This window comes from Hemibagrus wyckioides, linkage group LG05 (genome assembly GCF_019097595.1).
Source record: "Hemibagrus wyckioides isolate EC202008001 linkage group LG05, SWU_Hwy_1.0, whole genome shotgun sequence".
Lineage (NCBI taxonomy): Eukaryota > Metazoa > Chordata > Actinopteri > Siluriformes > Bagridae > Hemibagrus > Hemibagrus wyckioides.
In genome coordinates this window covers 7040550-7067474 of record NC_080714.1, presented here as the reverse complement: position 1 = coordinate 7067474, position 26925 = coordinate 7040550, and the positions used below count along the sequence as shown (strand labels likewise).

Here is a 26925-nt window from a genome sequence, read left to right as displayed (position 1 = left end):
CCATACTGCCAGAGTAGTCACACACACATCCACACTATTCAGTCAACCTGATCAATTTAAATCAATATAAATCTCTTGAAAAGTAGAGTATCAATTCAGTAGAACTCACTTTAGTAATAGTTATTATTTTTCGTCATCACTTCCCTCTTATGGTGACAAAAGGGTTTCTTAAATGGTAAGAAGGTTCTCTTGAATGGTAACGATTCAGAATTTCTGTCTTGTAGTAAAACAAAACAAAAAGTAAATATTGCAAACCGCTTACACACATTAATCACTCCCTTATCTGTGTGCATTAGTCAGCCTTGAATATATAGAGCTAATGCTGCACACATCATCATAATAGAGCAGAATAGCTGCTCTACAAGTTCTACCTGTCCTTCTTATTTATTCCAAAAGAGCATGCGAGTGTAATCTATTTAAAAAAAAATAAAACAAATTAAAAAAGAGGACCCTGATCAGTCCACAGGATGCCTATGTTGATGATAGCAAGTGTAAAGTCGCTTGTCTTACTTGCAGCTTATCTCAGCTACATTCATTCAGCAGAGGCACCGACTATCTCCTCTACTTCCTTCCAAGCTTGTTTTCTTTATAACATCTCTGAATTTCTATATGAAAAAATACACCGAAAACACAGTTATATACACTGGCTGTTTAAACTCTAGAGAATGGTGTGTGTGTGAAAATTCATGGAGATCAGCAGTTTCTGAAATACTCAATCCAGCCCATCTGGTAGTAACATCCATGCCATGGTTACAGTCACCGAGCTCAAATTTTTTTCCTCATTCATATGTGAACATTAACTGAAGGTCTTGACCTGCATCTGCATGCTTTTAAGTGTTGCAACAAATTGTATATAACTGGATTGTATATACAGCTGCAACGTGATTGGCTGAATGAATAAGTGCAGAAATGCTCAGGTTCACTTTTAAAGTGGACGCTGTGTGTATTTTTGCGAAATAGTAACCAGGCACTAATTGCAGGAGGTACTTGTGCTGTAAATTGTCAAATGGAAACAAAAGTTGGACGATACGCACCATATGGTTGGCCTAATAGAGACCTCTGAATGTTAAGGCGATTGATTGGTTGATTGATTTATTGATTTGATTAAGTGATTTACGTGATTTAAGTGTGTATTTACGATATTAACATAAACTTCAGATCCTCAGTAAGGCAAAGACAGTGGCGTTTTTGATTCTTCATTATTTTATTCATTATTTTATTCTTCATTATAGTATATTTAATTAATATACACAAATTTTCACATTTAACCATAAAGTCAACGTTTTAAAATGATTTACAATAGATCTTAAAAGTAAAAATAGAATTTAAGGAAATAAACATTTGCTGTACAATAAAGTCGAAAGGTAAGATGGATAGAGGGATGGATGGATGCATGAATAGTTGGATGGATGGATGGATAGATGGATGGATGGATGGATGGATGGATGGATGGATGGATGGAAAGATGGATGCATGAATAGTTAGATGGATGGATAGATGGATGAATGCATGGATGGATGGATGGATGGATGGAAGGATGGATGCATGGATAGATGGATGGATGCATGAATAGACCGATGGATGGATGGATGCATGAATGGATAGATGGATGGAAGGATGGATGCATGAATAGTTAGATGGATGCATGGATAGATGGATGGATGCATGAATAGACCGATGGATGGAAAGATAGATGCATGGATAGATGGATGGATGCATGAATAGACCGATGGATGGATGGATGCATGAATAGATGGATGAATGCATGGATGGATGGAAAGATGGATGCATGAATAGACCGATGGATGCATGGATGGATAGATGGATGAATGCATGGATGGATGGATGGAAGGATGGATGCATGAATAGACGGATGGATGGATGCATGAATGGATAGATGGATGGAAGGATGGATGCATGAATAGTTAGATGGATGCATGGATAGATGGATGGATGCATGAATAGACCGATGGATGGAAAGATAGATGCATGGATAGATGGATGGATGCATGAATAGACCGATGGATGGATGGATGCATGAATAGATGGATGGATGGATAGATGGATGAATGCATGGATGGATGGAAAGATGGATGCATGAATAGACCGATGGATGCATGGATGGATAGATGGATGAATGCATGGATGGATGGATGGAAGGATGGATGCATGAATAGACGGATGGATGGATGGATGGATGGAAGGATGAATGCATGGATGGATGGATGGAAGGATGGATGCATGAATAGACGGATGGATGGATGGATGGATGGATGGAAGGATGAATGCATGGATGGATGGATGGAAGGATGGATGCATGGATAGATGGATGGATGCATGAATAGACTGATGGATGGATAGATGGAAGGATGGATGGACGGACAGAGAGACAGAAAGACAGACAGATAGATAAAATATGGGTAAATCTGCATGTGAATACAGTGTCTATGCTGATATAAATAAAGTGAATAGAAATATTGTTATAAAGTGTGCAGTGTGTGTGCAGTTTATATGCAAGGTGGCATGATGGAGAAGTGAACGTGGATATAGCAGTGAAGAACAATAGACAGAATACTGCAGGACACATGTGGAATTCCAGAGGGTGAAGAGAGATGTGTGTTCTTGTGTGTTTGTGATTTTACTGAATTAGCGTTGCTGAAAGCCTCCAAGCCCCGAGCAGCCCCCCCCCTTCATTCCTCTCTCCAAAGTCATTCATCAGTGTCTGTCCTAATCAAATCGCTACTTAATCAGTGTGTGATCTCTCTTTAAACTGACACCATAATGAAAGCATACAAATGTTCAGTCACAGCAGGGCGGCATCATTAAACCGCATAAACTCCACACAACACAATCGGATTCCATACGGACATTTTTGTTTTCCATTTTAGTTTTCCAAAGCGGTAGAAATGTCTCAATATTTAGGCATTTTTGAGTTATTCAGTGGCACTCTAATTACTTTGTGCTAAATGCATGCTGGATAAAAAGTTATTTAAATCCTAATAGACTGCACTAGATGCATCAAAGTTGCTAAACATTTTTTCTCAGAGGGAAAAAACCCAGAATGCCACACAAGCCCTCATTACTGTCATTATTATCTTCAATTTGTTTAAAGAAGTTAAAGCCCAAAACGTCCAAAACATGTCTCTGGAGCATCGAAATTAAAGACTCAAAGGCTCAATAGAAACTTCTTATTTATATATGTATTTATTTATTTACATACTTTATAAGCGTATCAGTTTCTTACATTTCTTATTACTCTCATTTTTTAGGTTCCCCTGTTCCATCTTGTCGTTTTTTTCCCCCCTTGTGTCCGTCTGGCCCCTCATTTTGTGTCCTAGTCTCAGGCTGTCACACTAATAAGATTAGGCCTTTCAAAGTCTGCTTCTGTTGCCAAGCCTTTAGCAATTGAGCCATCGACTCTTGACACACTTCACTTCTCTCTGTCTCTCTCTCTCTCCATTTTTCTCTCTCTCTCTCTGTCTCTCTCTATCTCTCTCTTTTACTCTCTATCTATCTCTTTTACTCATTCTCTCTCTCTCTCTCTCTCTCTCTCTCTCTCTCTCTCTCTCTCTATATATATATATATATATATATATATATATATATATATATATATATATATATATATATATATTTATATATATATATAAATAATATTTCTATTCTCTGTCTCTTTTTCTCTCCCTGCCTTTCCTTTTCCCCTTCTTTTTCCTCTCTCTCTATTCGTCTCAGTTTGCACTTGCATATCTGTCTCATTAATGTACTCATTAATGCACGAGTCAGGATTATCTTTAAGGGCTTGTAAAGGAATACTTAACTAATGGACAAAAAAACCCCAAAAAAACACCAGCATGAAAATGAAAACTGAGCTTTATAGGGGACAAATCATCCCTCAGTAGGCGAGAGGAAATCCACTAGTTGCAGATGTGTATTAACCTGAACGGATGTTGAATGTTGAGGAGTGTTTATGTTGAGGTAATTTGGTCTTCTGCTGCTGTGGTTATAATGTATCTGGAATAGAGGTCTGCTTCACTTAAATCCCCCTCACTAGTCTACATGGATTAACGCTAGTCTCCACGAAGAATCCAAAAAGTCCTGATCCAAACCAGCTGCGTTTCTGAAAGCTCTGAGGCAACTATCTATTTAAGTGGAGCATAGCTTATTTTCCCGGAACTTTCTATCCCAGAAAAAAAAACATACTTGGTCACTCGGGCTGTTGTGTTAGCATGAAAAGTAAGAAAAGACAATGACAGATGGGGCTTTCCAGACGGTGCGACTCAATTAAGATCCCCATATCAAATCTTATCTTGCTGCTTACACGCCTAATTGGCTGCTCCGGTTAAGGTGCCAAAGGACCAATCCGTCTTGTCACGACCACACACACAGAGCGGCCTTACAGCATATGCCGTAAAGACGATGGTCCAGCCTGCGAGAGTGTTTTTATTGAGTTACACACAACCCCCTAATGTTAAAACACACAGCTAAATAAGTCACCTCTACGGTTTATTCAGAAAGTGATTCGTCATTCTCTAATGGCTGCCATCACACGCCTCAACCGATTGTCCATCTGTCCACTACGTGCTGTTTTTTAGCGTAACTGCTGCTGTTGCTGACCTGGCTAACTTTTCCTTTCGGTTTCTGAGAGTTTGCTAAAACAACATTGTTGTTATGATTGAAGTAAATGTCTTGTTTTATTTTTTTAAGCAATAAAATATCAATACTTCACTGTTGTTTTGTCAGGCAACAATGTATAGTTAGGGTAAGTGGCATAGCACAGTATTTAGCATCTTATATCTTTTTATATTCTCAGCAACAACAAGCTAAGAAATCTTTGTAATCATTCTGAGGAAACATTTGATAGAGATGTGGCTTTTCTTAGATTTGAGTATATAAATATTTGGAAAATTTAATTAACTAATGTTTTTTTTTTAGACATAATATAGAATTTCTTCAGGATTAATAAGGTTAATATAATATATAATTCTTTGGAATTAATAAAGTTCTTATAATATATAATATAATATATAATTCTTCGGGATTAATGAAGTTCTTATAATAAATATAATATATAATTCTTTGGATTTAATAAAGTTCTGTTTTATATTTTATCAAATCTTAAGTAATTAACATGATTTTTTATTTATTTATTTTTTAATTAAGCCCGCATCTTTGAAATTCTTTCCCTCCAAAGTTAGGGCAAAAATACTTTTTCCAAGACACATCAAACCTTAACCAGCTGCATTTTTCTTAAACTGCTGCCCCTGCTGCATCACAGGGCTGCGTAACACAAGCCGAGGAAACCGCACTCTGCCCACTTTCGCATACATGAGCTTACAGATGTACGTGATTGACTAGAGAGTAGGCATACAATGCTTGCAGGAAAACATCCGTATATACAAGCTAAAATAAGTGCCCCCACTACAGTGCACCTTTTTTTCCTTTCCTTTAATTTGTCACGCTGGTGGGATCAGGTATCACAATTACAACAGCAGCAACAAGCCGGTCAATTAAAAATTCAAAATAAAGCTGAAAACACGAGCTAACAAGCAAAGAGAGAAGCCTCTAGAATTCCAGCTCACCCTCTTTACTGACTAATGCTGATGGACCGACGGACAGGTTATCATCTTAAGCCTGACGGGCGGCTTTTATCGCACGCTTCCAAAACAGCTTGTTCAGGATGTTCAATTATTTAAACTCTCTTCTTCAAGTCTAGACTGAATTGTATCATCCTGACATCAGCATGTCACCGGTAGGCAAAAAAAAAAACATTTTCATAAGCCAGGCATGTTCTTTAATCTCCATAAGACGTGTTACTTGAGTGCATCTATGATGTATCTGACAAGCGCTTCTCTCTTATGTGTCGTCTTATAGTTAAACACACATCTACCTAACCTCCTGCATAACCTCTCAGACATATTGGAGGGTGGTGAAAGAGTCATGTTGAAACATGGTATGAGCGAGAGAGAAAGAGAGAGAGAGAGGGGACGGTAAGAGGGGAAAAATGCAAGGGCTATAGTAGAGGAGAAGAAGGGAGGGGAGAAGAGGCGAGGTGAGGGGAGGGGTGATGTTTGCACAAGTTGAGCGAAGTCACCTATTGTCTGAGCCTCGGTGTAGCTGCCGAGCCCCGGGGCGAGAAAGGAAGAAAAGGAACCCGGAGAGCGAAGGAAAGAGAAAGCGTCTGGTTTGAGTCAGCGCAACAAGCTCTGACGCTCCTGCTGCCCACTGAAGAATGGCTAGCTCACTAAAGTCTGCTAAGGATTTTTAATCACTGCAGGTTTGGGACAGTTTTCTGGAGATCTGAGGTAAATCATTCCAGCACTTGAGATTTGTCATTTTGGAGGTTTTAATGATCATGTTACATGTGTTCTCATTATGATCTCGGTACTTTTGGAGCGCAGGCATGTTGCCAAGAGAAGTTTATCGGTGTGCGATTTAGTGTCATCGTCTCGGGTCATGTTACAGACAACGTTTCTTCTGACTTTATAGGTTGTTCTTGTTAACAAGACGAAAGAGTTCGCTCTCCTTCTGTTCGTGCTGTTTATTACATGCTTGGATGTTGGAATTAATAGAATTAAAACAATAACATTTCAATTCAATTTATTTGTGTAGCGCCTTTTACAATGGACATTGTTTCACAGTGGCCTTACAAAAGTAGAGAAACGGAGAAGGAATATATATAACTGACCAAGGCGATGGCAGTGAGGAAAAACTCCTTGAGATGATATGAGGAAGAAACCTTAAGAGGAACCAGGCTCAGAAGAGAACCTCATCCTCATTTGGGTGACACTGGACATGTAAATAATGTAAATTTAACTGAATAATGTCCATTCTACAACAGCAACCAAGGGCCCATGAGGAACTATTAGGTCAGTGTAGTTTCTGAGGTCATTATAGACTTAGCACTAATTCCTTCCTGTCGCAAGCTGACCCATGTAACAGCAGATCCGTGGCGGTGTGATGGTCCCCATTTGGCTCTGTCCATGGCTCAGATCCATCCAGAGAATCAGTTATATGTTATATATAATTATATTTCATTAAAAAAAAGACCAGAATCTCCTGCGTCTCGGGATCCGGGGAGTGAAGCAGTGGATTCATTCCAGCCGGAATGGTTTCTGTCATTTATTGAAGCCAATTAGACTCAACAGAGACACTCATCTGCTTCCTGTCTCCTCTAGACTAACGAGAATTCGTAAAAAAGCCTGACTCGGCCCATGCTCAGGATGCTTCATAGTAATAAAACCTGATCATAAAAACAGGTTGTGAAGATGCTGTAGTGACCTTTTACTGGAACTGTTGCTTCATTAGTGACCCGGTTAGTCATTTAGAGCCGGCTTTTAGTTCCTCACCTGAGGTCATGGTGAGAATGGAGATCCTCAGGTCAGTGTTGTGTTATTGTAATGTAATACTAATAATAGATAGTGTTATAAATGATAGTAATGGTTTGTATGTAATGGTGGAATATGAAATATTTCGATGCAGTGACGCCAAACTCTCTTGAGTTTAGAAGCATCGAAATGCTTCCATATTTGTACTCTGTTGATCCCCTTTAGCAGTTGGACCGCATTCCTCTCTATTTTGCTCCTGTCACCCAAATCATTCTCCTGACATGCCGGGATTAACAACTACAAATTATTTGCGCCCTGCTGTTTCCACAAACGCAATCCCTGACCTTGTGTTTGAGAAAGCTGCCATGTAATCTGGAGACAAAATGTCCAGCTGGAGTTGCACTCTAATCTGCACTGTGTGTGTGTGTGTGAGAGTGTGAGAGAGAGACTAATTCACCTAGGCTGTCCAGTTGTCCAGTTAAACCGAGCTAAATATACCCAGAGAAGTCTGGCGTGTATTTGAAGTGGTGACTGACATATCAGCTGAGTGTGTGTGTGTGTGTGTGTGTGTATTTTATAGGGTTATAAGGTTGACATAAGTGAATTTGACATACTGTCAAGAAACGCATCAAATCTGGACATGAGTAACAAACAGTCAGAAAGTTTCTCAGATGACATTTGTGTCTGCAGGTTATTATAAATGTGCCATCTTTAAGTGTGTGTGTGTGTATCTGTCTGTGTGTGTTTTTCCCTGTGAGTGTGTGTGTGTGTGTGAGAGTTAGAGAGAGAGTTAGAGAGTGTGTGGTTGGGTGTCTGTGTCTCTGTGTGTGTGTCTGTATGTGTGTCTGTGTGTGAGAAAGAGAGAGAGTGTGTGTGTGTGTGTGTGAATTGGAGAGTGTGTGTGGGTTCTGACAGTTTTGACCTTTTGGGTTTGTAAGTGTCCGCTGTAGCTGTAACACAACATTAATTATTACATTAATGAATCTTGCTCACAAAGGCACTAACAAAGTGTGTGTGTGTCTGTTTGTGGAGAGAATGTCTAGCTGTTAATAGTGACATTACTACCTGCTGCTGTACCACTTGACCAAACACACATGATCCTGACCGCACACATTCAGATGTCCGCTTGTGTTTGTAAATCTGGAGCTTGAGATCTTTTGCCGGAAGTTAAATCTTCACGCCTCTGTTCTGATCCTCGGTGTGTTTGCTGTATGAGGGTTAAATATTACACTTCTCTCCATTTTGGCTTGAGCGTGTGTGTGTGTGTGTGTGTGTGTGTGTGTGTGTGTGATTAACGTAAAATCGCCTCCTATGTTTTTATCACAAGTGAAATCTGGCCTGTATTCCTGACGTGACAGCTACACTTTGCAGCCAAGTTAATTTACATTCACCCTTTCGCCCGACGCTCATTATTCCAGTCACTGATACAGTGTTATAGGATTCTCTGGCACTTTTTTGGCCGCTACGATCTGGTGCAAAGATCTCGTGATTATTTTTGCCTTAAAAGGGCATTCTGAATGCAGAAGGTGGTGCTGGTGGTGGGGGACAAGTTGCACCGTTAAGAGCGAGAGCCTGATGGTCTACAGTAATGTAGTAATGTTTGAATAATCTCAGGCTGTTAAAACCTCTGGCACTGTGAACGCTGGCCTTTACTAATGACTCCCATGATTCTTTCATTCTTACATGACGGATAAACAGCATGGAAATGAAGCTGCGAGTCTTGTATACGGCGTGAGGAGCGTCTGCATGAGTGACTGATATGAAGCACGGGAACAGGGAGAAGGCTGTGGCATGGTGTGTGTGTGTGTGTGTGTGTGTGTGTGTGTGTGTGTGTATATTTATATAAAGGGAACCGAGTTGCCCTCTAGAAATGGAGACAGTCTGTTGAACTCCCTTTGTATCCGTGAGGCAAGAGCACTCAGTGCACATGACACACACACACACACACATGCACACACATGCACACAGTACTATCTATAACTACAGGCACAACCTTCCACTTAAATAATGAAATGTTTAGATTGGATCTATTTTAAGGTTCAACAAAACATTTAGCACAAATTAAAAAGCACTTTTTAGAAACCAGGCTTCCTAAACACCACATTTTTTGTTTCTAAAAAGCTTTGATTATTTTTAGAACAAGCCCAATTGAGGCCATTTTAATCACTTTGGCCTCTTTTCCCCCCATTTAGTGACTTCAATCCAAGAGCTTTATTATGTATGCAGGGAAAGTTGCTGGTATTCAGACTCGGGTTCCGCACATGGTTAAGTGGAGATTCAGGGTGCTGTGGTTCATGCAAATCTTCAGCCAGGTTTTTTTTTTTCCTTGAATAGAGCTGAAGCATGACTGAAACATGGTCATGGCAGATCATGACTCTGAACCGTGACTGACCCTGATCTCTGACCACCTTAGATGTTAGAATATGTAAAGAAAGCATGATCATGTTCATGTAATTCATTTAAAGGAGTAGTGAACGGCAGTAATGCAGTACGGATGCAGATAAACAACGAACACATCAAGTTGAATTTCTTTATCTGAACAAAAAACAAGTGATCAGTAGTTATACTTCTAAAAACATACACCAATCAGGCATAACATTATGACCACCCGCCTAATATTGTGTTGGTCCCCCTTTTTTGCTGCCAAAACAGCCCTGACCCACAGCCTACATGGGCTCCACCTCGATACTTACAGGACTTAAAAGACTTACTGGACTTAAAGGATACTTTTGATAGATACTGACCACTGCAGACACCCCAAAAGAGCTGCAGTTATGGAGATGCTCTGATCCAGTGGTCTAGCCATCACAATGTGGCCCTTCCTCAAACTCGCTCAAATCCTTACGCTTGTCCATTTTTCCTGCTTCTAACACATCAGCGTTAAGGACTTGCTGCCTGATGTATCCCACCCACTAACCGGTGCCATGATGAGGAGATAACCAGTGTTATTCTCTTCACCTCATAATGTTATGCCAGATCAGTGTACATTGAATAGGAAAAGTTACAGGGAATTTCATTCAGAAACTCAAGTTCAGGTTCTCTTAATATTTACGCTGGGAAGGTTATCTGTATTTACAGTTACCTTGTGCAGGTGTTTAGCTTGAAATTCAGGGCGGTGAATGTAGATTATAGAAATTACCTGTGCAAAGTTCACACCTTGGGGGTTGACAGGTTTTTTCTTGTGTCGTTCTTTGTGATGAGGAGCTTGCTATAGTGACTGCTGAGGTGATTATTAGATCCTGCCTGGCAGCTCGAACCAACCTGGAGACTTTCTTCTTTGACCTTTTTTTTTTAAGCAGCAAGGTATTTCCACCTGTATGTCACCTGAAGTTCATGGCCTGTATCTGAGTGATTATTTTGCATTGTGCAGTTCCACCAGTGGATGTTCAATGTATATTTAAAATAAACCAAAAGGGATCAAAATTGTTCTTATTTTGTAGAAATGAATGAATTTTCCGTAAAAACCTCCTGTATTTTATCACAAAAATCCAGAAATAGGTTATTGCTTTGTTTAGTACTGATCATCAAGCATCATGCATTCGCTGTTGGTCTTCTGTGATAAACTTAAACATGCTAGAATTAGCTACAGAGGTTACGGGTTACACAGCCGAAGGGCTTTCAGTGCCGCCGCTTCACCTCTGCCAAGAAACGGAGGCTTTCGGGGCGAGTCCAGAAGAGGGCCGAGGGAAATTCTTTATTGGCAAGTCGCAGCTGGAGACTGAAGGGATGAGACCCGGCATTTTGAGGATGAGGTAACCGCGTGATCTTGAACTAGTGAGTCAGCTTGGATGAATGGCTCTCGTTGTTATAAATATTTACACTGGTTTTATATGATGGATATGTGATTATTACAGAAGGATTATAAAAATGTTTATGTATTTGGAGCACTGCCATCTGTTTGCAGTTACTACCTGACTGGTCTCTCTCTCTCGCTCTCAAATATAATACAATAAAAGTGAAAGTAGAAATGCCACCTTCTCACACTCCTCTCAAAAGAAGGTCCGGTCATTTCCTGTTTCGAATAGGGTGGAGACTGGAGTCATCACTGTAGAGGTGTGTAAACACATCCACTAATCTTCAGACCAGCTCTCTTGATCCCTCCCTCTCTCTTTCTCTTTCTCTCTCTCTCTCTCTCTCTCTCTCTTTATCGCTCTGGTGGTGTGTCAGTACGTTACAGCTCTTCCAGAGTGGTGGATCTCGCCGGGTCACGGGCAGGGCAGCAGAGAAGTAAATCAGTGCAGCTTTTCTACCGACAGTCTGAGTCTGGAAGCCGCTTTCCGTTCAGTGCGTATATGTAAATATATATATATATATATATCGCTCTCATGTTTTATTTATTTAATATATATATAACTATCATGCTGTCATGCGCTGTTGAAATGTTTTGAATAATATGAATCCGGTTCAGGCTTGCAGTAACATCGTAGGAGAATTCTGACTGATTGATGGTGTTGTTTGTGTCACTGCAGCACATCATTTCTCCTGTAAATGTGTGTGTGGTCTGGAGGCTGTGGTATTGATGGTGCAACTTGTGCATGTGCTGCTGCAGTTGTGTGTGTGTGTGTGTGTGTGTGTGTGTGTGTTTAGGTATTATATAAAAGGATCAGTTTCACTTTAGCGTGTTATATTCATTTTCATCTGAAAATGTCTTGTCAAAGGGAATTTAAAATAGTGTTCGTCGTTCTGTTGTACTGTAGTTGAGCTGATGACCCAGCTGTGTGAGTGTGTGTTAATGTTAATAACAGGGTTTAGGAGTCATGATTGAGTCAGGCCGTGTTGAGGAACACCGAGGGGGCTTATATATGACGTCATGTCTCAACCACAAAGCTAAGACTGCGTGAACGCACAAGCGTGAAATGGTGTTTCAGCTCTGACACAATACACACCGATCCAGCTGTTACATGCTCAATTGTGTAAAGAAAAAATCCAAATCTACAGAAATCAGAGCGTTGCAGAAATACAAAGACGTTTTGTGGAAATTCAAGGGCAGTTGTTGGTGTCTTCAGCCAAAGCTATTGATAAGTTCAACTGCTTTCCGCTCATCCAATGTTTTTTCTTATGCAGTTTTCAACATGTTTAAATGAAACAGGGTTTTCGTTCTTCTTTCAGTACAGAGAAACATTCTGCATTTATTGTTGATGGAACATCGCACATACATGACGGATAAAAGAGATCAGGATTAGATTTTAAAAATGCTTTAATTATGTGAATAATACCAGCTCCAAACCTTTGAATCATTATTGCTCTCATTCATGATTGGTGAGAATCTTTTTTGGATCAACATTACTGTCACCCCTTAAGCCGAAAAAAGGAGGATTTTCTCTGTCTATTACTCGCATTAGCAGTCTAGCCTGACATGTTTTGACGGATCCCGTGTCAATCCACGGAAAGGCACACAAACGGAGTCTATACAGATGTGGAAAAGAGCGTGATATTTGTTCTCGGGTTAGATTCAATAATGGCACCCAAATTGATCTTTTTTTTATATTCAGTGATGTTGAAGGTTACCTGTGGGTTACGAGGCTTTTCCCCCTGCTGCAGTACATCCATGTAATTGCAGCAGCATTAACTTCTTATACTCCGTGTACTTCTACAAATCCCCCCTTTTTGTGTGGCTCCACACAAAAGTCTGTATTGCCGTGTTGCCACATCCTCACGAAACCCCCCCCCCTTTTTCCTGCAGGAAGATCTGTGTGCACTGTAAGTGTGTGCGAGAAGAGCATGCAGTGCGCTCCGTACCCGGACAGCTGGAGAAGATGATGATGAAGCTGGTGTCCGACTTCCAGAGGCATTCCATCTCGGACGACGACTCGGGATGTGCCTCGGAGGAGTACGCCTGGGTGCCGCCTGGTCTCAAGCCCGAACAGGTCAGCAGATGTGACACAGAACAAATATTCGTGATTTCAGACTCTTGGCTAAGAAAAAATGTCTGTTTTTCCCAGAATCAAACCTTAATAGACGTTTTGATTCACTTCCTGTTAGTGTGGAATTAAATGCAAAAGCAGATTGGTTACACTGAAATGAACTGTCTTGAATAGAGTCAAATTTATATATTAATTCGATTAAATTCTATTCAATTCAATTTTGAATTTAAATACATCCCTATGAAACCAAACATAAGCTTATTAACTTATTAACTTAATTTTAATTTGGCTTCTTTCTAGAAATTAATTGTTTCAAATGAACAAGACTTCATAGTTTAAGACTATTTCGAACTTGATTCTGAATCAATTTGTTATTTGATTCTTTTGATTCAGTTCTTTTTTGATAGATTTTTATTTCTTTCAAGAAGAAATCTGTCTTTAGGCATTTAATGATGTTTTAGTTGTAGCCCATTTCTCAGCCTTGAGGTTGCTTTAGAAAGAGCTTTATTATTATGGATAAGATTTATTATCTAGAACACACAACAATTTGTTTTGAATCAGATATTATTATTTTTTTAATTAGAACTACAATAAAGATTTTACTTTTCGTTGGTAAGGTTTTACGTGTCGGATTTTTCTCGCACTCACGCTTCTTACAGATGTTTTACTTATAACGTATGTGAGTCAATAGGAGCGATAAAATAAGACGGTGATTTTTCTGAAGTCATTTGATTCGTTCTGAATCAGAATTGGTTTTTGTTCTTGTTAAAGAATCATAAGTAATAGAAGATCTTTGGTATATATTTAATGATTTTATTTTACTTGTAGTCCGTTTCCCACACGTGACGTATGACACGTTAAGCGTATGTGTAATTTGGGGCTTTAGAATAAACATCTCTGATCTTTTTGATTCATTTGAAACTTACTGTGTTCTTGATGTAATATCTATGGCTTGGACAGTGTGTAGTGTAGCGTAGTGTGTGAGCCTCCTTAAGTCTGCAGTAAGCAAAAACAGTGTAGTGATAGTAACTGAGCCAGCGAGTGTGTATTGTCTATTGTGTGTTGTTCTTGGAGCTCACCTTTCTTTTCACTGAGCCGGTCTGTATGGACAGAAGCAGAGGACTCGGGTTACAGTGTACCGAACATTCCCATTACTCTTCTGCTTACACACTGCCTTTACTGCCCACCGTTTGTATATGTTTGTTGGTCACTATGTGCACTGTTAAATTCCCCCTAATGCCCCCTTTATGTCTGCAGGTATATCAGTACTTCAGCTGTATTCCTGAGGACAAGGTGCCATATGTCAACAGCCCTGGAGAAAGATATCGCATTAAACAGCTCCTCCATCAGCTCCCTGCCCATGACAGTGAGGTCAGAATCTTTTATGCTTCAACCCAATGCGTCACACGTTACATTCTTGGGTCTAATACGAGCCTTGATCGAACATCTGCTTCAGCTTCTTGTTAGTCAGGAGTATTATTATATTAATCAGGGATGATGAGGAAGGATAGAGTTGAATCGTTTGCATTCCTGCCGTGTCGAAGCTCTGGGAGGTTGAGTGTTTTTTCCCTAAATAATCAAATTCAGAATTCGAAATGAATTCGGTGGCATTTTTCTTCCAAATCTAGCACACAGTTTATTCAGCGTGTTCTCTAATCAGGAACCAGACATAGTACACACTCATCCGTCAAGAGCTTCAGTTAATGTTCATCAGAATGAGGAGAAAATCTTTGACCGTTCCATGTTCCTCGGTGCCAGATGAACTGGGTTCTGTTGATCCAAGAGTGGAATTTTCACTCTGAATAGTTATACAGAATGGTGTGGAAAAAAACAAAACAAAGGCTGACGATGCAAAACTTCTGACGAAAAGGGCCAGGCTGCACAGGATCTTCATCTGGCCCATGTTCTCTATAGCTCCTGATCTGTATCTACAGGATTCTATGTAAGATTAAATGCATGAATGTACAGGTGTTCCTATAAAAGTGGACAAACACAGCAATCAATTCTTGGTTTAAATGCAGAAAACACATTATATATGTGAATATGCAGAATCGTCAATCCAGCTTAACTGGATGTTAAATAATGACCTGTGTGTATATTTAAAGAACAGACAAGGATCTGCTGCTGCTGATAATGAGGAGTTTCGTGTTATAACTTTCGTACCACTGACCTTCCGGGCAAAATATTAGCTCGTTAGCTGGGTCATACCCCAGCCTCACCACTCACACACACACACACACACACTCACACTGTCTGCCACATTTCTTCTGCTGTTTTTCCTCATTTTCTCTCTGGCCTGGTCTCTTCACACCAACTGTGCAGTATATCATTACACTCGGTGAGGTAAGAGAAGAGAAAAAATGTGACAGTGTCGCAATCACCATTTTTTTATCCAACTATGAGATAAACAAGCATGAGATTGATAGTGTGCACAAGTGTGTGTGTGTGTGTGTGTGTGCGCGCGCATCGATCTATCTAGTTATCTGTCTCTAATGTCTGTCTGTCTGTCTGTCTGTATATATCTATCTGTTTGTCTGTCTGTCTGATTGTTTATCTATGTCTGTCTGTCTCTCATTCTATCTATCTGTCTGTCTATCTGTTTATCTATACCTGTCTGTCTGTCTGTCTCTGTCTATCTATCTATCTATCTATCTATCTATCTATCTATCTATCTATCTATCTATCTATCTATCTATCTATCTATCTATCTTTTTGACTGTCTCTATCTATCTATCTATCTATCTATCTATCTATCTATCTATCTATCTATCTATCTATCTATCTATCTCTATCTTTTTGACTGTCTCTGTCTGTCTGTTTGTCTGTCTATCTATCTATCTATCTATCTATCTATCTATCTATCTATCTATCTATCTATCTATCTATCTATCTTTTTGACTGTATCTATCTATCTATCTATCTATCTATCTATCTATCTATCTATCTATCTATCTATCTATCTTTTTGACTGTCTCTATCTATCTATCTATCTATCTATCTATCTATCTATCTATCTATCTATCTATCTATCTATCTATCTATCTATCTTTTTGACTGTCTCTATCTGTCTCTCTATCTATCTATCTATCTATCTATCTATCTATCTATCTATCTATCTATCTATCTATCTATCTATCTATCTATCTTTTTGACTGTCTCTATCTATCTATCTATCTATCTATCTATCTATCTATCTATCTATCTATCTATCTATCTATCTATCTTTTTGACTGTCTCTATCTGTCTGTCTGTTTGTCTATCTATCTATCTATCTATCTATCTATCTATCTATCTATCTTTTTGACTGTCTCTATCTATCTATCTATCTATCTTTTTGACTGTCTCTATCTATCTATCTATCTATCTATCTATCTATCTTTTTGACTGTCTCTATCTATCTGTCTGTCTGTTTGTCTATCTATCTATCTATCTATCTATCTATCTATCTATCTATCTATCTATCTATCTATCTATCTATCTATCTTTTTGACTGTCTCTATCTATCTGTCTGTCTGTTTATCTATCTATCTATCTATCTATCTATCTATCTATCTATCTATCTATCTATCTATCTTTTTGACTGTCTCTATCTGTCTGTCTGTTTGTCTATCTATCTATCTATCTATCTATCTATCTATCTATCTATCTATCTATCTCTATCTTTTTGACTGTCTCTGTCTGTCTGTTTGTCTGTCTGTCTGTCTGTCTATCTATCTATCTATCTATCTATCTATCTATCTATCTATCTATCTATCTATCTTTTTGACTGTCTCTATCTATCTGTCTGTCTGTTTGTCTATCTATCTATCTATCTATCTATCTATCTATCTATCTATCTATCTATCTATCTATCTATCTATCTACCTATCTACCTATCTATCTTTTTGACTGTCTCTATCTCTGTCTGTCTCTCTGTCTCTATATCTATCTGTCTGTATCTATCTATCTATCTATCTATCTATCTATCTATCTATCTATCTATCTATCTATCTATCTATCTATCTATCTATCTATCTATCTATCAGTCAGTGTGTGGTGTGTGTGTATATTAAGATAAAACGATCAACCGTATCATTAAAACCATTAAAATGGGGTGTGGTAACTCAGTGGTTAAGGTGCTAGATTACTGATGGGAAGGTTGTGAGTTGGAATCTCAGGTCCAACAAGCTGCCCCTGAACAAGGCCCTTTAATCCTTAATTGCTCAAATGTATAAAAATGAGATAAATTGTAAGTCACTCAGGATAAGGGCGTCTGCCAAATGCCAGAAATGTAAATGTAAAAACCACTGAGAGGTGAAGTGGATTAGGTTAATTATCTCATAACATGGGACATGTGGACATAATAAACAGTAAGTGAATAGTCAGTTCTGGAGGTTGATGTGTTGGAAGCAGGAAAAATGGGCAAGTGTAATAATCTGAGGGCCAAACTGTGATCTCTAGACGACTGTCTGAGCATCTCCAAAACTTGTGCCCAGTTTCCAGTATGCAGCGATTAGCCAAGCGGTCAGAGCTGTTTTGGTGGTATAAAGGGGGACCTACACCATATCATTGTAATGTTCTGGATAATCAGTGGATATATATTATATAATGCATTTGATTTACATGTTTTACAAACAGAGGTCATTCATGATAAACTTGAATCAAGAGAATTAATCTGGTCATGAAGGATTCAGAGGAGTCGATCCCAGGATCACTGGTCAGAATAGATCCTGGTTTATGAATCTTTTATTCTCCAATGAAAATCAAATTCATTTGTAAACTTAAGTGTACAAAAATACAAGGCTTTATTTTTGCTTCTGAGAGCAGTATTGAATTGGGCCTGTGTTTAGTGTAACAGCATGATTTTGAATAACTGTAGTGTGAACTTTCTGTAACTGTGTGTGTGTGTGTTTCTTTTGTGTAGCCGCAGTACTGCAACTCTCTGGATGAGGAGGAGAAAAAGGAACTGCGGTTGTTCAGTCAGCAGAGGAAGAGAGAGAACCTAGGCCGCGGCATTGTGCGTCTATTTCCTGTCACCATGACCGGAGCCATCTGCCAGCAGGTACACACACACACACACACAGGAAGAGAGAGGTTGATTTCTAAAAAAAAAAAAAAAAAGACACTAAATATGGAGCATGCAGACACAGGTTGTCGCTATAAGACCGTCACAGATCACATGACGATGACTTCATTAGCTGACAGAAACCCAAAACTCATCCAGTGTGCAGACACCGTGGAGTATTTTAAACCAGATCCATTCCAGAGTTGTGCCACGTTCCTTCCATTACCCTGTGAACGCACCCACGCTGATGAATTCTTGCTAAGAGGGTGTGTCAGAACCTGGGAGGGAACGCTTTGTTTCATCGGGTCTTGATTTATGGATTTGCCAGACACATGCAGCTTTGCCTGATCTGCACCCATGTGGAACAAAACAAACCCAGAGAGCAGCGCTCGGGTTATTTCAGTGTTCAGAAAAAGGGGGCATTCTGACCTCCTGAGCGTCTGAAAGCAGATTTACTGTTTCTCGGCTTCAAAGTTGACTCGTGATAAGACTGCGCAGGTGACATTTACAAGGGCAAGGGCAGATTTAAAAGGGTGGGAGTGTCCTGTTGATGATAAGTGAAGTCATTCTGTGGATTATTTACCTACTTAAGAACGTATATCAGCCTTTGTGTGTAGGGTACATTCAGACAGCAGGCTATACTCGAACTGGATTGGATGCTTTGCTTCAGGTTTGTTGTGTAATTATATAATAAATCTCTGAGTGTGTTCGCTCATCATGATTTATTAGTGCTGCCAAATAACTTTAGAAACTGGTCTAGGTCATAAATGCCTTTTAGTAATTAAATGTTCTTTAAATATCGAAGATCTTGAAATAGTTGCAGCATCATTCAGTTCAATGTTTGCATGACAAACTATGGAAAGTAAAAAATGATGCCTTCATTAAAAAAAAAAGACATTTTACGTTGCGTATCCTAACATTTTTTAACTCCTTTTTTCATTATATCTATTCACTATATGTGCTCACTGCATACAAACCCAATAGAACAACATTCAAGGTACAAGTTAACCCTTTAGATGCCTGTGGAGATGACTTGTATGTACAGTGTATAGCTTCTGAGACCTACATTGTGTTCTGATCAATAGCTATAATGTTTGTTTTTTTAAAGAAATGAGAACATCATAACATAATATTTAGATCCTTTATTTAGAGGCAATATAGCCACTAGAACCTGGGATTTTAAACACTCTGATTTTGGTTCTTGAAATATAAATATTTTTGAGAACTTGTTACTCAAATCCCTGACAGTCTCATATTGTGTGCTTTTAGGAAGTCCATATTATCCTCTGAATGCCTGTATCATCATCTTCTTTCGGCTTTTCCCTTCAGGGGTCTCCACAGCGAATCATCTCTCCACCTATCTCTATCTTCTGCATCCTCAACACTTGCACCCACTAGCTTCATATCCTCATTTATTACATCCATATACCTCCTCTTTGTCCTTCCTCTTTTCCTCCTGCCTGGCAGCTCCATGTCCAACATTCTCCTACCGATATACTCACTCTCCCTCCTCTGAACACGTCCAAACCATCTTAATCTGGCCTCCCTAACATCGTCCCCCAAACGTCCAACATGAGCTGTCCCTCTGATGTACTCGTTCCTAATCCTGTCCAACCATGTCACTCCCAAAGAGAATCTTCAGCTCTGCTACCTCCAGCTCTGACTCCTGTCTGTCTCAGTGACACTGTCTCTAAACCATACAGCATGGCCGGTCTCACCACTGTCTTGTACACCTTCCCCTTGATTCTCGCTGATATTTGTCTATCACACAGAACTCCTGACTCCTTTCTCCACCCATTCCAACCTGCCTGCACTCGTTTCTTTACCTCTTTCCCACATTCTCCATTACTCTGGACTGTTGACCCCAAGTACTTAAACTCCTGTACCTTCTTCACCTCTTCACCTTACTGTTCCACTTCCCTCCCTTTCATTCACACACTCTGCATGCCCGTATAATTCACAAAATAAAGCAGCTATGAATTTCACGCTTTTGTTTTGTTTTCTGTTCCCCTTCAGTGTGGAAGGCAGATTTATGGAGGTGATATAGCTGTGTTTGCCTCTCGTGCGGGACACGGGACATGCTGGCACCCTCAGTGCTTCCAGTGTGCCACCTGCAGCGAGCTGCTCGTCGACCTCATCTACTTCTACCAGGACGGCCATATCTACTGCGGACGTCACCACGCCGAGCGCATCAAACCACGCTGTCAGGCCTGTGATGAGGTCAGTGGTACTGCCCTAACCACTCAGTACTCCTAATTCACCTCAGCAGTGCCTTTTCAATCCAAGCCGTTTTCCTCTCTTTGTGATTAGATCATTCTGGCAGACGAGTGCACGGAGGCGGAGGGACGCCACTGGCACATGAGGCACTTCTGCTGCTTTGAGTGCGAGACGGCGCTCGGCGGTCAGCGCTACATCATGCGAGAGAGCCGGCCGTACTGCTGTACCTGCTACGAGTCTCTCTACGCCGAGTACTGCGATACCTGCGGAGAGCACATCGGTAAACACCTCACCGAGACGCACGCGATGAGCTCAAACAGAAAGCCACGGCATTTCGTGGGTGATAAAATAACACGAAAACGGATTACGCTGGAAAAGAATTCGAATGCTCAAAACTAGAGACCTCATTCCTGGAGATCCACCACCGTAGAGAGTGTAGTTCCTCACACACATGGCTCTAATATTCCGAGTCCGCCGATGATGAACCGGATCAGCTGGGTTGGATTAGAGCTGGAATTAAACTCTGATTCTGTGGTGCTTCAGGAATGGAAATACCCCCCACCCACCCACCCCAAACTGCCCTTAACCACCCCTACCTCCCCTTTTCACTGTATACAACATATCAGTATGATGGTGTAATGCAATCTTAGTAGTATCACAGCATCTTATTTGTGTTGGATAGCTGACTTTTATTTTAAATCCATCATATCAGGGAAAACCTCTACATTCTGAAAAATTACTGAATGCTAAAAGCTTATATACCCATAAGTCTATACCCATATATTACTATATACACTGACCAGGCATAACATTATGACCACCTGCCTAATATTGTATCGGTCCCCCTTTTGCTGCCAGAACAGCCCTGACCTGTCATGCACTGTGTATTCTGACACCTTTCTATCAGAACCAGCATTAACTTCTTCAGCAACAGTCTGTTGGATCGGACCACACAGGCAATACTTTACTCCCCACTCCGCCTTGGCCGCCCATGACCCTGTCGCCGGTTCACCACTGTTCCTTCCTTGAACCTATTTTGACAGATACTGACCACTGCAGACCGGGAACACCCCACAAGAGCTGCGGTTTTGGAGACGCTCTGATCCAGTGTGAGCCATCACAATTTGGCCCTTCGTCAGACTCGCTCAAATCCTTACGCTTGTCCATTTTTCCTGCTTCTAACACATCAACTTTGAGGACAAAATGTTCACTTGCTGCTTGGAGATACTCAGTTTTTTTCACTTCACCTGTCAGTGCTCATAATGTTATGCCTGATCAGTGTATAGGTTATATGCTTTTCTATATTTCATTTGCATTTTATATTCATATAATAAGCGTATATATTAAATGTATTTGCTGGCAGTTACATGTTACTGTTTTATTTGCAGGTATAGATCAGGGGCAGATGACGTACGAGGGGCAGCACTGGCACGCATCCGAGGCGTGTTTTTGTTGTGCCCGCTGTCAGTTGCCCCTGCTGGGCAAACCCTTCCTCCCCCGCAGGGGACTCATCTTCTGTTCCCGACCCTGCTCTCTTGGAGAAGACCCCAATAACTCTGACTCCTGTGACTCGGCCCTGCAGTGTAAAGCGACCTCACACAAACTCGTACATCAACAGCAGCAAGAACGCAATTCTCCTCTGTGGCCACCAGAAGGCAGCAATCTCACCACTGCAACTGCTAAACTGTCCACCGCAACCAAATCATCCCCTTTATCAGAAAGCAGAGGTATGAAGCATAACCAGTACCGGTTTATTTTTTACGCAAAGAAACATCAGATCTACATTTTGTTCCGTAAAAAAAAAAAAAGTGATGTCATTGCTGTAAAGTGATTTTATCTTTGCATGCAGACAAATTGTTCACCATTAAAGTATTTTGTTCCGTCTCGTTCGTCAGGCGTCCACACTTCACTTTTCCATTTACAAAATGGCCGCCCTCCACCTCCACCTTATGGACATGTTCACTCTCAAAGCTCATATTCTCCTTCCTTGGCCAATGGTTGGGGGCCGCTGTTAAACTCGGACTGCTCAAACAAGGAGGAGCACTCAGGGTTGGAGTACACGGTGGAGCTGAACGGATACGCTGAATTCGGGCCTTTTCCACCAAGCTGTACTTCCAGAGGAACCTCGACAGCAAAGGACACTGGGACACTGGAGAGTAGCTCAGGTACACACACATACAAAAGAATGATCAAATATAAGCAAATTATCCAAACCTACACATTCACATTGTCTGATTTTCACTCCATTTTACATCTTTAGAAAATCTTCCTCAGCCCCACCCTTCACCCGAGGTTGACTCCCTAGAAGACACAGACTTTTTCCCACCACCTCCACCCCCTGTCTTTATTGGCCCCGATAATTTACCAATCCTGTCCCCACCCGATGAGCCCCACCCCTCGCCCCCTCCAGCCCAATTTGGGCGAAGCAGCACAGCCAGGGTCAGCTTCAGGGAGCCGATCAGCTCCAGCTATTCAGTGGAGGAGGATGAGGACGAGGAGGTAGAGGAGGTTGGGGTTGAAATGGAGAGAAAAGAGGAAAATGAGCTTGAGCAGGAAGAAGAGGAAGATGAAGCTGATGGGGGCTTGGGACGCAGACTACACCTGCGAGCTGGAATGCCACCTCAGATGGATCTTTTGGGTAATGACAATTTATAAAAATAAAACAAAACTTTTAACTTTTGAAATCTTGTGTATATAAAAATATGGTTGTGCATTTTAAACAGAGGAGCACAAAACACTAACAGCTTCTTCTCTTCTTCTTAGACGGCGCGTACCGTCGCAGCTTCCGTCAGGGATGTCCAAGTCCAACCGGACGAAGCCGCCTGGTCTCGGACTCCCCCCTCCACCTGGGCACTGAGAAACACTTCCGTCGGCCCAGACGCGACAGACCTCGTCTAGACACTCTGGAGTGGAGAGGAGGAGAGAGAGAGCATGCCTCACGTCCACACTCCATCACCTCCCCCGAAGATGGAAATTCCCGCTTGACGCTTCACTCCACCCGCTACAGACACGAGGACTCCTGCTCCACCTGTTCGTCCTCCTCCGACTCAGAAGAAGAGGGCTTCTTCCTCGGCCAGCGCATTCCTCTACCTCCTCAGCTGACGGGGGAAAAAGAGAGTGAGGGAGAGAGAGGAGATACGGAGGGGAAAGCCAAGAGAGGGAGTCTGAGGAGGAGGAGGACACAGAGTCTCAGTGCGAAGGACAAAGACAAGGACAAAAACTGCATATTGTCTTAAGGGAAAGAATGATGGAGGAATCTGTGCCGATTCATGCTTAGTGAACTGATGTTTCAGGCATTCATGTCCGAGTTTAAAGTGAATTTTCTTAATTTTCCTGCTTGAACACGCCTGCTTAATAACCAAGTGAAAAAGCTGCACACCAAAACAGCTAGTAATGACCTGATGATTAACTGTTTTAAAACAGATGGAAACTAACAAATGCAAAATAAAATAATTTTGCGGAGAGGTTCAGCAAACCAAAAAATCTTTTGCATCACTTCCCCTGTTATCAAGGCTTATTTGTTGGTATAACAGTAAGAGTTACCAGAATTGCAGTAAAGTCTGCCAAAAAAATGTTATTACAAATGATATTATCAGCATAACAACTTCAGTGAAATGACTGAAGTGTAATGAAATGACTTAAGTAGACTGTACAATAATGTCAGAGTTAATTAGGATTTGGTACGGTTTGTGGAAAAACAAGATCAAGAACATTGGAGTATCATCGAAAATTTTAAATTGATTTGAATATTTAGAGATTAAGCATTTCTTGTTTTATTTAGAAAACTCAATGTACACCAATCAGGCATAACATTATGAGCAGTGAGAGGTGAAGTGAATAAGACTGATGATCTCCTCATCATGGCACCTGTTAGTGGGTGGGATATATTTGGCAGCAAGTGAACATTTTATCCTCAAAGTTGATGTGTTAGAAGCAGGAAAAATGGGCAAGCGTAAGGATTTGAGCGAGTTTGACAAGGGCCAAATTGTGATGGCTAGACGACTGGATCAGAGCATCTCCAAAACTGCAGCTCTTGTGGGGTGTTCCCGGTCTGCAGTGGTCAGTATCTATTAAAAATATACTGTAAGTCCTGTAAGTTGTAACTTAGAAGACTTAAAGTATCTGCTGCTAACATTTTGGTGCCAGATACCACAGCACACCTTCAGGGATCTAGTGGAGTCTATATCTCGAAGGGTCTGGGCTGTTTTGGCAACACAATATTAGGCAGGTGGTCATAATGTTATTCCTGATCGGTGTATATTTAATTGAACAAAAATTTTCCAGGTGATCTCAGATTTTTGAACCAGATGTTTATGTATATGCATATATATATATATATATATATATATATATATATATATATATATATATATATATATATATATATATATATATATATATATATATAACTTTATTGGAAAAGGAGTCCAGCACTTTTTTGTCTTGTCTGTCCATTTTCTTTTCTTCAGTGCAACATACTTTCATTCCCACCCCCCACCCCCCTTCTTCCTCTGTTTGCCACACTGATGCCTATGTGCATGAATTCGGGCAGACCCTCATCTGTGTAAGACACGGAAGTATTAACTAGATCTTGTGTTAACACACTGTGTGACGTTAATGAAAAAGCAAGCAAGATTTTAAATAGAGATAGACTTCCATTACTTGATACTAAAGAAACACAGCTCATGACTTCTGCCAAAGTGGTGTGTTTGAGCAGGAAAATCTCTTGTCCGTAGCGAAACACACACTCTTAATAACCCAATTCTGTTCATATTAGTCTAGAACATGTGGGACTGGGATCATTTGAATGAGGCCGGTAATGCAGGGAAAAATGCACACGGAGAGATAAAGCTGCCTGGCTTGAAGAACATTCTGGAAACACACTGTGTGTGTGTATCGCTCAGCGTGTAAGATCTACATGTTGATTACATAAACATGCAGTAAACATGTACATGAAAACTCTCCTGGTGTTTGGTTCTGAGATTGAAACCTTGCCCTGAGGCGCCATGAAACACTAAACTGAAATAATCCAGATTTATATCAGGCATTGAAACTGTCTTATTTCATCCAAACAAGCTGATCATCTTCAGAAGGTGCTTCGTGGAGATAATAACCCTGTGTCTGAGCTACACAAGAGTTCTCAGTGTTCCAATCAGTTCTTCATGCACGACTTGGACCATGATATGGAACAGAAACATTTACGCTTTCCGGATTTTCCAGCTCCAAACATAGAACATTGAAAGACAATAAAAAGATGTAAATTACGATATTATTTGTTATGCACGCGGGTGACGGTGCCGCTTTTACGCTCCTGTGAATATTGCTTTAGATATCTTAAGTTTTTCTAAAAAAAACGCTCATTTTTATCAGAGAATACAAGTTTATTTCAAGTAGCCTTTTTTTTGCATAGGTGAAAATAAACCACTTGAACATTCACCATGTTTGTGCCTGATTTGTTATGGATGCTGTTTTCTAGCTTGTTTTTGTGATGAACTGGTGATAATTGGTGAAGGATGCATTTATTGATGAATGAACTGAGGGGGCAAGAAGCTTTTATTATCGCCACACATACATTACAGTACAGTGGAATTCTTTTCTTCACGTATCCCAGCTGAGGAAGTTGGGGTCAGAGCGCAGGGGCAGCTATGATGCAGCACCCTATGGAGCAGGGACGGTTAAGGGCCTTGCTCAATTGCTGAACAGTGGAGCTTGGTGCTGCTGGGGCTTGAACCCTGATCCTCTGATCAACAACCCAGAGCCTTAACCACTTGAACCACCACTGATAAAGGGTAGTGGTTATGAATATAATGTGATAAAGGGTACATATAAAAGCCAGATGCATTTTGGGCAGGAAAAAGTCAGCATTTGTTTTGGGAAATGTCCTTCTGCTAATAATTTTCAGCCTCCGGTGTCTCTAAAGCCTGAGTCACTGAAGGCATTACTGTAAAATGATCAGACTGAGGTGAGTGAACTAAAGCAGTAAATTCCCGTTCTTTCTACTGAGTCAAATCATTAACAAAAAGAGTCACCTCTTTTGGCTCTCAAATGACTCATTCTTGCATTTCATGTCTCACCATTCACAATAAGAAACCAGCTTCAAATCTTTCAATGGAAAACGAATTGTGTAAATGCCAAAGTATTTTATCACTCTCTGAGCTTAATAGACCTTTCAGTTAATCCGTTAAAGAACCAGAAAGATTTAGCTTTGCTTATTTCTGTACATTATTCTTTACTAGGATGTCTGTGCTGACGTGCAGTTTCAATTCTATAATAAAATCCGTTATACAAAAGTTATATATACATTTCTATTGAAATATTTCTCTGGGAATTCCTGTAAATTCCCTTTACTGCCACAATGCAGTGCAATTTCGAGTAAATATCCAGTCCTTTACAGCTTTACAGCTCAGTGTTAGAGCAATGCAGTGCTGGTTTGACCATTAACACTCATAACACGCCTCTGTTCGTAGTGTGTCCA

The 26925-nt window shown here is 40.4% G+C and overlaps 1 protein-coding gene across 5 annotated transcripts in view; it reads left to right on the top strand.

Annotated features, from left to right (window-relative positions):
• The window catches only part of prickle3 (prickle homolog 3), a 35110-nt gene extending 10339 nt beyond the window's left edge, over nt 1-24771 (top strand). For 3 of the 5 annotated variants that reach the window (XM_058389450.1, XM_058389447.1, XM_058389446.1), the window contains 9 exons: nt 13009-13192; nt 14447-14560; nt 18093-18230; nt 20250-20453; nt 20544-20730; nt 21839-22177; nt 22346-22615; nt 22711-23088; nt 23214-24771. In XM_058389450.1, the coding sequence (XP_058245433.1) occupies nt 13082-13192; nt 14447-14560; nt 18093-18230; nt 20250-20453; nt 20544-20730; nt 21839-22177; nt 22346-22615; nt 22711-23088; nt 23214-23686 (2214 nt within the window). In that variant the 5' untranslated portion in view covers nt 13009-13081 and the 3' untranslated portion in view covers nt 23687-24771. Of the gene's footprint in view, nt 1-6067; nt 6303-11492; nt 11610-13008; nt 13193-14446; nt 14561-18092; nt 18231-20249; nt 20454-20543; nt 20731-21838; nt 22178-22345; nt 22616-22710; nt 23089-23213 lie in introns of those variants that run through there. The other 2 variants (XM_058389448.1, XM_058389449.1) reach the window with 2 other exon arrangements.
• The last annotated feature ends 2154 nt before the right edge of the window (nt 24772-26925 follow it).